General features: G+C 38.0%; 1 protein-coding gene across 5 annotated transcripts in view; it reads right to left on the bottom strand.

Annotated features, from left to right (window-relative positions):
• CADPS2 (calcium dependent secretion activator 2) overlaps positions 1-13,786 on the bottom strand; it is a 299,293-nt gene that overhangs the window by 226,849 nt on the left and 58,658 nt on the right. For all 5 annotated transcript variants that reach the window (XM_042872622.1, XM_042872623.1, XM_042872625.1 and 2 more), the window contains exon 2: positions 11,988-12,101. In XM_042872622.1, coding sequence (XP_042728556.1) covers positions 11,988-12,101 — 114 coding nt within the window. The remainder of the gene's footprint in view (positions 1-11,987; positions 12,102-13,786) is intronic.

Raw genomic sequence — 13,786 nt, 5'->3', positions numbered from 1 at the left:
ATGCTCTACACTGAAGTTCTGAGCGTTTCCTCAAAGCAGCAGCGTATGAACACACGGCAGACAAATGAGATCTCTCTGATACTTGTTCTGTGCAGAGAATGCTTTTGGTGTTGAATGTAACAAATTAAATTCCATCTCAGGGGCTGTCATCAGGCTGGCTACACCATTATTTTGACAGGACAAGTGGACTTTTTTTTAAATCATCAATTCCTTTGTCATAGTCTGCTGTGTGGAAAAGGGAAGTTGTCTTCACCGAAAGCTGTTAACTTGCCCTCACTGCTGTTTATCCATACCTTTTCTGACAGTTTAACTGCATCAGCTCAACAACTTCTATGATAATTGAGGCTAATAAGCAAATTAGGATAATCTCCAAAAACTAAGCATGCTGTATGCATTATTAATAGTTGCTTTATCTTTATTCTCCATACATGTTATGAAATTGATTAAAACTTTTTTTTTCCTTAACAGTAATAAGAATTTCTCCTTACTGCTTACACTGAACACAGCCCTCAGTCTAGGCAACCGTCTCTTTCCAGACTCCTCTGCCACTGTCAATTACTGTCATTGCTACTTTTAAAAAGCATTAGATAGGGGCTCATAAACTTGGAATACAACAGGCTCATGTATTTTTTTTCCATGTGCCTCATTTTTTGACACATGAAGTTATTCCAGTCCCTTTTCACATTTACATACCTATCTTTCAGATGTCCAGGACCACTTACTCAGATTTGTAACTGTTTGAATTTGAACAAGTTTTGGAAACAGCCCTTGTCTTCTGTCTTCAGCTGAGGACAGAAGATATACCTTCTCCTCCAATAGAGGAGGTCATATCTGAAGAATTATTGGGAAACCTAGAGTTGTCAGGAGTCTTCATATTTTAAAAGTCAAGAGAGAGGACTAAATGAAATTGTGCATCTTCAGTTTGAGACCCATAAAACAATCCTGAGCTCGAAAACACCCACAGTAATTAATCTGACTCTGTGATACATACAATTTACTCTTTTCAGAATTAATAACAGAACGAAAAGTAACTGCATTTCACAGTGAGGAAGAGTTAAAATATCTTCCCTGAACTGCCTGGAAATTTCTCTGTGGCTCCTATTCAAAGGAGTCTTATCTTTTTTCAACAGGCTGTCTTAAAACAGCTGTGACAACACTTACATGCATTTTTCCTCTCTTGCTGCCATTTTTTGGGTAAAAAGTCTGACCCAGGCATCATCAATCTGCCTGGTAACACTAACAGACAATTCAGTCTCTTCTTCCCAGACTCAGAGGAGCAGTTAGATGCCAGCCACACACTTGTTGGGTCAAGATGATCATGCTGGCATAGCAGAAGGAGGGCAGCCTGCCTGCAGCTCTGAGACCCCTGTCACTGTGATATTACCAAGGAAAAAAAGGCCATGTGCTTGTTCCGACTTCATCCTCTAGATGTAAGCCCTATCCTTGTTTAATGCCAGAAATGAGGCATCCTTCCAGGAGAGAGCAGGACTTCTCACAGAGACTCTGGAGTGACGTCTCAGCACTTCTTTCAGAGGTATCCGCCAGAAGGAAATTTATATCTATTCATATCTGTGCCAACAGCCACTGCCATGAATCCTATGTGTTTTAAACTCAATCCTCCAGCAGCAATTAATGCTCTACTCAGCAGAAGTGATGACCTGTCTTCTGAATGAAGATGGACATCTTACTCATCTTTTCTTGGTAGCTTGGTATGGTCTTGGCTCTCCTTTCCTTTCAGTCTTAGTTTCAAAATATAGCACTAGTGTCAGCTAAGACCAGTATGACAGCACTGTCAGGAGCTCTTCTGAAGTCAGAACGGTTTCTTAAGTTTCAAGTGAAAAGAAATTCCCAACAGTGGCATTATACCGAGGAGGAAGCTGAAGATAAAAGATAGAATTTGCAGCTACAGTCTGGATTTTGATATTCTTTCAGATGACATATGTAAACAGTGAGCTTTCTGGTACCTCATCTAAGACATTATTTGTCAACAAAATAGGCTGGTATCAAATGAAAAGAAACATGTTTCAGTGATGAAGCTCTGCATTTGAAAATTCTTCAGACAGAACAATTTGATAGAGCAGTCCTTGCATTTAAAAAAAAAAAAATCATACCGTGAGATGAGCTACAGAGTAAATTGAGCATTACTAATATGAAGAAGATGTAAAGATGCTGGTGTAGTTATTGATGCACATCAGACCCAGAGAGACAAAGGAGTGTATTTCTGATTAGGTAGAAATAGTTTTCTGAAGCTTGTCTTTAATTTCAGTGTTACAGTCATGGAAATGAGAATTAAAACCTGGCAAGCAGGGAGCCAGTCTACTCTTTTTGACCTTTCTCTGGACTAAAAGAAAAATGAAGTTAAGAAGTGACTCACACATGCTCAAAGAAGTAGGGGGGAAAGTCCTTCTTTACTCATTCCTTCTTTATCACTTCAGCAGCAGCAGAGATTGACTCTCTGAAGCAGTACTCACTAAGGTAGATCTCTTTCATGCTGAAAGATGAAAGCATTAGCTTACTTCCCAGATGGGCTCAGTAGTCCAAGAGGAAAACAGAGCTAGAAACGTCATGGTGAGCTGCAGTATCCTGGTGGATCTGTGGGTTCCCAGTACAACTCAAGACACACGTACACTGGTTTCCCTCTGATTCCCCTGCCAGGACCAAGGCACACAGGACTCATCAACTCATGCATGCTGAGAAAATGATGGAACTAAATGGAAAGCAACACTTCTTTCTGCTCCCTTGTTTAATTTTCTCAGTTGGATTTGTTGCGTGTCTGAAGCACAGTCAGAAGACGAGTTGGAACACGGCAACAAGGATCATTTACAATTAATCAATGATTCCTGCTGCAACTCTCAGATCAAAACCTGTATTTCAGAAAGAACTTTCTTTTCCAGCTACACAAGTTATGTCAGTTACTAAGCCCCAAGGACCACCCTGTTTGGTCTTTACACAGCTGAAAAGGAAAGGCGTTAGGACAAGATGCCACTACGCAGAAGCCAAAAACAGCTGCTATTTTAGGATCACTTCTGCAGGTTCATAATTCCCTCCCAACATAAGCAGAGAAGGAATGGATAGATTGCAACTAAGAACTGCTCCATTACAGTAAGTACAAAGAAATGAATGGATTCTGGATCTTGTTGAAAGCTACACCTGAAAAACTGTTCAATCACATTATGTTGTTAGCAGTGATGGAAAGAGGGCCAAGCAGAGGAGGCCCCATGAGTCCCTGATGATTGAAACTGACTTGAACATGTGAGGAAACTGTCATGTGGGCCTCCCCTGCCCATGCATTTTTCTGCCAATCACTTGCTTTGACGTAACTTGCGAGGAATTAAATGTATTAATTATTAAGACATGTTAACCAATATAACAAACGTATTAATCAGTTAAACTAATGGTGCAACCAGAACTACACCAGGATTTGGGGCTGTGTCTGGAAGCATCATGTGGAAACAGGAAAAGAGAAAGGTCCAATCAGGGATCATATTAAATGCCTGATGTCAAATTATTTACTACAGACCAAGAAAATGTAATTTGCTCTACATTTTTATTCTGCTAAGTAGGCACACAATAGTCTTAACACAAAGGAAAAACAGCAAGCTCAGCAATGAGCTAAAGTTAATAAGAAAAAATAAACTAAGAAATCAGGGGAAATGTTCTGGGCCAAATGGAAAGGAAACAAGTTTCCTTAAAGAGGCAGTTACTGTTCACTAGGCTGTGCTCTGTGCAGGTAATTACTAACTGGAACAGACCTGGTAATCTATTTCTTCCCACATGCTCCATTTAAGATAATGTTTCTTGTTGAGTGAGAATCTTAGGTGGTTAACAACTTTATGGCTGGATTGAACTTCGAAGAAACATCTTTCTTGCTCTGAGGGGAGTAAAAGCTTTATGGGGCATTATAAAATAGAAAAAGCTATCTCTATGGCACTACAAAGCTTACTTCTGTAAATAAAAAGCTTAAGAATCCTATTTTCTGCTTTGACCTCTCAGCAATACTCTGTGGTGGGAAATGTAGACCAATCAAAATCTGAAAATAATCACTAGGTAAATATATGCATTGCTGTTCATTTCTTGCCTTCACAATTCTTGAGATGTAAAAATTTGCTGCTTTCCTTTGTAATTAGTAACAGAATAGAAATTAAACGCAGTTGAGGGAGATCAGTGTGATCACTTCTCATTTACTGCCTTCTAAATTTTAGCCATTCATTTGCTGACCTTTTTCATCCCTTTCTGCCCTGTTTCCTCCAGATTGGTTTACTCAGAGATTCTTAATTTGCCAATAAGCAGAAAATGCCACTTTTCCAAGATACTACTTTGAAGTTTAAGAGATTTTGACAAGTCACACATCTATAAAGGTAAAGCCTTCTGTCACAAAGTAAAATGGTAACAGAGAGTTCTATCGAAACATCCAAATGACTTTTTTTTTTTTTCCCCACCACCTAAAAATCTAAGAATAAATGAAATAATACTCAAAGTAAATCTGAGTCCTAAAAATTCTACACATTGATACAGGAAAACAGGAGGTTTTCTCCTTTATTATTTCTTCACACATGGGTTGTTTGTTTTGCCTTTTTTAAGGTGAAGAAATATTTCAGCTACTAGTTGCTTATCCAGTAGAATGGTTAATTAGAAAAATATTATTATGGCAGCTTTCTACAGTGAAACTCTCATCAAAACTGGAAACCTAAAGAAATGATGTGAGAAAATTCCAGTGCCTACAGAGTTGGGGAAAAGGGAAAGAGACACTGGTTGGACAGACTTTGGCTGATAAGAGTCTGTAGGTATCCTATCAGAATTTTCACTTACATTCTATTCAGAGTCTTGCAGTGTACTACTGATATTAAACTGCATGCTTCCTCTGGTCATGGAGAAAGGCAGCAAGTCACAGAGCACATCAAATATCTGACTGCTGAAAAAGTATCTGGTTGCTCTCTGTTATTCTTGAGAGACCCTAAAACATGCTCCAATGGGAGCACAAAACAGAGATGACAAAATGAAGGCACAAAGGAAAGTTCACTGGTATTAACGTAACTTCATAATGAAATACTTTGCAGAAGTCTTTTCCCTTTTACAGGGCCTGGAGGGCCCATGCTTAGACCTGGTCTAATTTTTAAATACCACTGAAAAGAGAGAGGGGAAGATAACTTAAAAAGATTAAGAGTTGTCATCATTTGCATATCTAATGAAAGAAATAGAAATCCTTCAATATAATGATTTATATATTGAAAAAAAGAGAATATTTGAGCATCACTTTAAGATTTCTGAAGCACTGATGTTACATTGTCACCTGTAATACCAGGTATCAGCCTACCAGAAAAACTGCTTGTGTTCAATTCACAAAGCATCAACAACAAAAATGTGTACAATCTGTCTCAGTGCATCTTCCTGCCAACTGCAAAACTGAAGCTTAGGTAAGTTTTTGTTTCCTTTGAGACACAGAAAAACAGCGGTAGGATTAGGAGAAAAAATAATTAAGCAGTGGTGAACAAATTCACTGTTGTGTAACAGTTTGAGCCATTCTTGGTGTTCTAACTGTTTTGTTCAGATTATTAGGTAAATCGTGTGTGTCTGTTAAACAAGTAAATAATGTCAGGAGCTGCTCCCTATAGTAGAGATATACCTCACCCAACACTAATTACTTCTGCAGTGTTGAGTACACAAGATATTCCATATTGCCCTTTAACAACAGCAGTCAAAAAAGCAAACAATAAGAGTAGTTACTGGGATATTTTAATTCACATTCAATGAGCCGTTCTTCCTCTATTCCTATCTGCACACACCGCTTACAGAGCTAAGACAGGTGCAATTAAAACACTGCTCTCCCTCCCTCAACGACCTCATTTAGAAGTTTGAGAGAAAGATCTGCTGTAATTACATTTGTAATGCTGATATGAAAACTGCATGACATCCTCAGTCAAATTATCAATGATTATCCACAAATACCAGTGTCTAAAGAGATTGAAACAGACAGCCTCAACAGTTGACAATTATATTCTGTGTAGATGCTCCTCTGAAGCCATGGGGGTGGAAATGAAAAAGGGGTACTTATTCTTTAGGAAGACAAAGAAAACAGTTAGCTGTAGTTGTTTGTAAAGCAAGAAATGAGAGGATTCCATCGCTGACACACTTTCTACACACGAACAACATAACAGCAGGCCCTGAGGGGAGGCCACGCACCATGGAGCTGCAATCCAGCTAACTCTCCTCAGCCCAGAGTGGGTTAGATTATGTAAAGCAATTTTTTTTGAATTTGAAAATTTGAATTCATCGTGCCTTATCTCCCCTTCACTCCTCCGAGGAACATAATTAGGCTGCAACCTCCATTACATGCCAAATTGAGGCTACTGATCCAAAACGTTGGAGGCACTGGAGTTTCTTCAATGAAGTGCATGACCTTCATTAAGATAAATCTTCTGTGTGTCTCTCTCAGAGGTGGCCTAAAAACATTTTACTAAAGCTTTTCAAAGAAATGCCCTGTGACAGACCTCAAAATAACAGCCCCACACCAATGTTATGCTGAAGCTTGTCAAAGTCTGAAGACAACTGAAAAGAAACAAATGTACAAATGCTGGTGAGTGCAACTGTACACATTTGTTGCTGAAAGGCTCCCTCACAAAGCCAAACACCAGATCATCTTAGAGTTAATGTAAGGAAACATATTGCGGAGACCACTTCTGCAAAGGGGACTGTTACAGCCATGGCTTCAAACTGTTCTAACGCTCAGGTTTTTGAAAAGGATCTAAAGAAAGCAAAAAGCCCATATCCCTCAATATAGTTATGTACGCTAATTATGGCTTTCACGAAAAACAAAATGAAAGCATAAATCAGCTGAAATCCATTAGGCTTCTATAATTTTATCTTAATATATTTAAATACATGTTTGATCTACTGATTCCATTATTTTGCCTTGCTAATATCAAAACAGAACATTATAACATTTAATTACTATCTGTTTTGTGTGTACCATGTTTTGATGCTGTTTACTTCTTTTAGGGTCATCTTCATCATCATGCCTTTTGCTGCCTTGAATAAAAACCATGTACCTAAAATAGATGACATTAAAATCAAGCCATAAAGGCAGCCAAAACATCACTTAGTCCAGGAAGCTACTGCCTTGCTGCATTTTCACCAGAGATACTTTTGTCCCTCCCTTCTTTGACATAACTACAAAAATCTTTACATTTTATTCCGTGATTATTGACAGAAATGGCATCACTCCTTCACTCCTGTCTTTACAAAAATACTCATTTTTATTCCAGACTAACTCAACATCCAAATGCTGTAATAATAAAAAGAAGTTTAAAAAGGTCCAAAGCAAAATTCATCCTTTTCTAAGGGTAAGTGCAAAGAATGATGCTTTTGTGATGCTACCACATGCTTCCATTATTGGCCAAACAACCATTCTGCATTAAGGGAAGAAAGATATTTTCATGATTCCTCTAAAAGTCTGCATAGTTTTGATCAAAATAAGGAATCAGTGATGCTAGGTAGGTGTATCTGCACTGGCAGACATCGGCAATAATATTATACATAATTTTCTTTCGCTCCCTGTCTCTACAGATCTTACGAACTCCTTAACAGCCCAGCTGCTCACACTCAAGGTTGAAGTTAGCCCATCTTGACTTTGTTTGGTTACCACATCAGTGACTGCTGTTTACCACATGGAGAGTCCTTTCTGAAGGGCAAGAAGGTGCTTTTTGCCTCCAGCAACCCTGTTGATCTCTTGCAGACCTCAAAGGCCTCTGCTGGCCCTTCAGTATTTTGAACCAGAAGATAAAGGTTTTCAAAGGATGCTTGCTCTACCTACTGCAGAAGCTGAAAAGTGTCATCCAGTCCCTCTTCTATGGAGTGAATGAAACAGTCTCTCTTCTCACTTAGAAAGTTGTAGACTTGGAACCTCTGTTCTTGGTGATCTTGGTTGCTTTTCTACTTTTATGCCACATTTTTTTTTTTTTTAAATCCATCCCAAGCCCCCTCCAGGAAATGCAGACCCAGTAGCTGAGATCACACACTGACCTCCTGTCTCATGTGTCTCTATTGGCCACACCTCAGTACTTTCCTATTGTCAGATTGCAGCAGGCAGGAGTTTAAACTGCCAAGGACTTCAACACCTGAGTTGAACTAGAAATTAAGTATGATCTCCATATCGTAGGCTAATATGTACAGTCAAACTAGGTCTGATTTTAAATTATGAAAAACTCTCAGTGCCAACTGCTACAGATCCTGCTTTTAACATTGAGATTTAACCAGCATGCAGTAATTACGAGTTAGAACCACATACTTAAAATGAAGAAGCAAGAAAAACAGGAAAAACACCAGTAAATACAACTTCTGCAGCTGCAAAATGCTTTAAGCAGAGAGTTGATAACCTCAGAGTGTGCGATCATTATAATATTGAACAAGTTGTCATTATTTCAAATGCTCATCACAGTGCTCTGCCCTACACTGTTCATACCTAAGACTGCATATGCTCAAGACTGAAGAATCAACACCATAAGTTTAATAGGTATGTATTCATTTTAGGCTATGTCTTAGGTGGTGAACAAACCTTAGCGCTCTACTCAAAAGCGTTTTCCAGTCTCCACAAAAGAACATACAAGAATATGAAAGAATATATGTATATATGTATATATACGTACACATGTATATGTATATATATCTGTAGAACAAACAGGATTGAAATATGCAAATAAACATTTTATTTCATAAATTCCTCTGTCAATTTTACACTTAGCAGTGTGTCCAATATAATTACTTATAATAAATAATCATATGATTGAATTTTTCTCTTCATCCAGAAAGCATCACCAACATCCGATGTTCTGCAGATTAGAATCTGGCTTAATGTCTGCAACGGAATTTTACACACACAAACACACACACACACACAGTCATCACCAACTGTTTAATTCTGAATGATTACAGAAATGCAATTGTAAACATTTATTTATCTTTTCATAAAAAAAAACAAACAACAAAAACAGAGGGGAAGAGGAAATATCTAAATGATATATACAAGGAAATATGTATGTATATACAAGGAAAGTACACTGAATTTCAGAGACCTCAGAAAATGTGGTGTAGGGCTAGGGAACAGTAATTGCACAGAACAGGAAAAAAAGCATTTTCAGAGGATGAAAGAAAAACTGACACAACTTTTTCTTTCAATTGTTTTCCCATCTGAATTCTACAATAAATGGAAAATAATCCCAAGATATTAACAGAAAGTCTTAAAACCCATACAAACATTAGCAAAGACACAACACTGACCAGTGTCAACCTCCCCAGGTATTTCTTACACAGGAGTATGACACTTCCAACACAATCCTGACTCTCTTACGACACAGAGAAATTGGTATTAATAATAAACAAACTCTATCAGCAACTATTGCTAGAAATAAATCAAAGACTGAGCTACAATAAGTTCCTAAATCCTAGAGACTTTCTTCTAGATTCTAAAAGATGAAAAATTCTGAACAAAATCTGTAATTGAAAACAGTTATAAAGATTTCAAACAGCTGAAACTAATAATACGGGACTTATGTCATAAACCCAAATCAAACCTTCTCTTTCATATTTAAAGATAAAAAATTGGGTGCGGAAAACTACCTCCAGTAATGAGACTAGCCTGGCTAGTAATAAGTTTCAAACCATGACTATTGTGTAAGATTAAAGAGAAATTAATCATTTTCAGAGTAAAATAATTACTGTGCAGACCACGTATTTGTTTCCTCTCATGTAAGATAAAATTAAACTGTAACTCAGCAGCTACAGTATAAGGAAATTAATGTTAAAGCTGATAAGTAGTATGTCCCCATTCAAATTACTAAAAATGTGTGCCCAAACAGGAGATGTGCTGGACCACATGTGGAAGAAATACTGATGAGGAAGCATTAGAGTGTAGCATCAGGTAAGCTCACAAAGAAGTGGTAGAGCTTAATATTTTCAGTGACAGGATAGTGAAGCAAATGAAAAGGGCACAAGAAACAAATAAATGATAATACGTGGTCAGATGCACAAGAGTTGATTAAAGAACACTGAAGAACAGCAGTAGATTGAATTACGTCTCCTGGTCAGTTGATTCTGCCTTCACAGTGTTCATTAAATCCAATGTAAGTATTCACTCCTAACTTGAAAATGAACTAAAAATTACTTGCAAATGCCATCTCAATTTGCAGAACTGGAAATTGTTTCCAGTATCTGGAAAAAAAATGGAAGTGGAGTGCACTTAGTTATGGCTGGCAGACAGATCATTTACAGTGCACTAATAGTGGATCAAGATCCCATCAGCCCAGAGACAGTCCTACTGTCATTGCAGCCTTGATAGTAATGCCAAGATCCTTGGAAGCCTCTGTTTAAAACCAGATATCTAGAACATTTGCACATAGAATAAAAACTGGTGAACAGCTAAAATAACTTTAAAAATTTGTCTTCCAATTTATAGAGGGACCTTGGATTATTAAGTAAAGCTTTTAACTAAAAAGATATAATTTCATTAATAATTTCATTAACAGATGCAAATGAATTTAACTGTACAATTACTGTTTAAGAATTTAAAATCTTTATTCACTGTCACATCCTTTTCAAAACAAAGGTTAATTTCTCTAACACATTAAGCTTCTCACACAGCTTCTTTAAAGGAAGAAAATAAATATTACATCCTTTTCAATTCTACTGCATGTTTAGTATCTTGAAATATCCCACTCCTTTACAGCCTGTTGCTGGGCAGCAAATTAGCTCAGTGTTGCTCTGCAGCATCTTCCAAACTGTTCTTCCTCCCAGTCTTAACTTCTGCATCAGTTATAGAGAAAAAAGGATTATCTTCTAAAGATTCCTACACTGTTCTTGCACCCCTGTGTACAACCTCATGAACATGCATATTTTTGTCCTTCACCCACCAACTTGTAACCCAGTCATTCCCATCCTTTCACAAGTGCACTTCTGATATTTCACTTACTCTAACTGCCACAGTACTGATCAGTCTGTGACGTGGAGAAACCCACACTGAATTCTCACATTTCTGCGTGACAGAGAGCCCTTTTGACCCTTTTTACCTCTTCTTTTTCTGTGCAACATAATTTCATAGAGGTGAAGGCAAGCTAGAACACCAGTTATAATTTTTTTTTCTCTGAAGAAAATTTTCACTCGATAGCAAAGAATAGCTGACAAAGAACGAGGATGAACAATATATGAAAAAGCTAAGAAATTTGAAGAAGGTGTGGCAGAGTGAAATAGGGAAAAAGACTCTTAGACAAACACAAGTTTAACACACAGCCCTTGTGATTTGTTGAACAAGTTTAAGCTGCATTAGAAATGAATTCACTGTACCCTTTGCTAACAGCAGGTTAGAGAATATAAATTCTCTAACCACATGCTGCTGAATTTGCAAAAAGAACAGAGAAGTGTCCTTTTGGTCTGGAAAAGGATCTATGCCTTGTACAATTAAAAGCACATTTGAAGATCTACACTGATGGAGGCAGCCACAGAACGTCCCCAGGAAGCTACAGCAGAAGGTGAGAGGTGGCCCAGTCACGTGGAAAGCTTTGCTGCTTTGGGAAGAGAACAGCAGTTCCTCTCCAAAAATCCTGCACAGTAACTAGAAATCAGAGGACACATTTCTCAAGATGGTAACTTACAACTGAATCTCTGATTAAAAGAGGTAACTTAGACATATGGAGATAAAAGTAGCAGTGCTGAGTTGTGTCAAATGCTGCCAGAAGGATTTTTAGCACCAGGAGTTTTTCATTTTGTCTTTTTCTTTTCCCCCTTCTTCAAAACAAGTGGATATTTTCCATTTCAGTTTATCTGCTTTCCAACGCAGTGGATTTCCACATACTAAATGACAAAGCTGGAGTAGGAGGCTGCTTCTAGAATGTGTGCAAGCTCACAGCTTTCAAAACCTAAAATTCCTTCTCTTAAATCTCCATTAAAAGAAATCCTATGAACTTCTTAAAGAGCAGAGTAAAATAAAGCATACAACTTACCTCATAGTAACTTCGCACAGCATTACAGAACGCTTCATCTGCTACGATTTGTGTCTCCCCATTCAGAAAGGCCTGGAAACGTTCTTTCAGTGTCTGTAGCTGCTGCTTATTAAGCTACGGAAGAAAGAGAGGAGAAGAATGATTACAAATTGAGTTCAGTCTCAAAATAAGACATGCAGCATTATAGTAGCTTCCATTTGTTGTCCAAGCACTACCATCTTCACATTTAACAAGTATGCTCACTGAAGAAAATTGAATAAAGATGCTGAATCTGCAGTGCATGGACTTCAGGCCATTGATGCTACACCACCATGAAGAAGGTCAGACAAACAACCTGACAACAGCAGCCATGAGTCTCCCAGACAGACACTGAATTTCTTTCAGTGGATTTCACATCAAAGCTGAGTGCATTTGAAAGCAGATTCTTAATGGAGAACATTACAAGCCTAAGCCTTGCAAACAACCTGTTTTATTAGAGTTTAGTGTTAATGGGAAAAATCAAAATCTCAAAGTTCTTCTGGGAGCCAGACAAGCTTCTTACAAGGCTATTTCAACTCCTGAAGTATTCAGTATGATATTTCTCTCCTCATCAAATTTGTGTGAAGTGAAAACGTCACACCAAAGTGGACTCCTACTAACATATGCTAATAATACTGGGCAACAATTAAAGCCAGTTGTTTTGCTTTCTCAGAATTTAAACATTAATGTAAAGCCTTTGTTTCCTAATTTCTGAACTTCAACATTACAAAAACTCAAGCACAACTGGGAGAAAAGCTTGTTCATCTTTCCTGTTTTTTGCCTAGTTAAAATAAGCATATAGCCAGATTTCTTTTTTCCGAGAGCAGAAAGTTCTATCTGTAATGGCTAACCTGCAACAAATAGCATTACCTCAACTGCATCAGTGATTCTTACATTAGAACTTTTTGGCACCTGCACAATGTATGGTGATTTCATGCTTTCAGATATCTAGTCTAGCCACTTTGAAGCCATTTAAGCTAAAGTATTGTTAAGGGATTAAAAAAATTACTGCTATCTTCCTAATGCTCCTACCTTGAACAACCTTTACATCCTTCATATCAAAGGAGGATTTTCATCTTACATCACGCTCTCCAGCTCATGTGCTTCTATTTGAAAACTGTCTCCAAATCAAATGCAAAAGCTTTCTTATTTTCACAGAAGACGATCATATAGATATCATGTGAATGATATGAGGAATCCTTTGAAAAATGGTGAAACGTAGGCAGTAGCAAAGCAAAGCCAGAAATGATGCCTTTGAAAAAGAATCTGAACATTAAAAATAGATAGTTCTGTTCACCATCTTAGTGTAATGATTAGCAGCACAGAACAAGCCCCAGGAAACCTCCACACAAGAAAAGGCCTCCACTTGAGATAAGCAAACGTCAGCAGAAGCTGCTGTGGCTTGGAAGAGTTCCTCTCGAGAGCAGCAGGCCAGCACTGACAGCCTGCCAGCATGCACCACTGCTACCAAAATCAATGTCAGAGAAGCATAGGTTTTGTGTCCACATGTAAACAACAAATGCACCTACGCACCCATCTGAGACCTCCATTCCTTGTGCAGAACCTGCACCACAAATTAACAGCTGCAGTGGAAATCAAACGTTATTGCCAGATACGCAGATCCCTTTTATTCAACTCCCCTATTCTTCTCTCACCTGCTAAAGACTAGACAAGCTGAGCTACCAGCGCACACAAATCATTAAGGACATTTGGAGCTCTGTGCTCAAAGGTAAACACACGCTTGCTGTCACAGGGGAGCTGAGAAGAGCCGACCTTCGTGC

Source organism: Lagopus leucura, unplaced genomic scaffold, assembly GCF_019238085.1.
Source record: "Lagopus leucura isolate 7727_CA_CO unplaced genomic scaffold, USGS_WTPT01 Super-Scaffold_100008, whole genome shotgun sequence".
NCBI lineage: Eukaryota > Metazoa > Chordata > Aves > Galliformes > Phasianidae > Lagopus > Lagopus leucura.
This window is presented reverse-complemented; position numbering and strand designations above follow the sequence as displayed.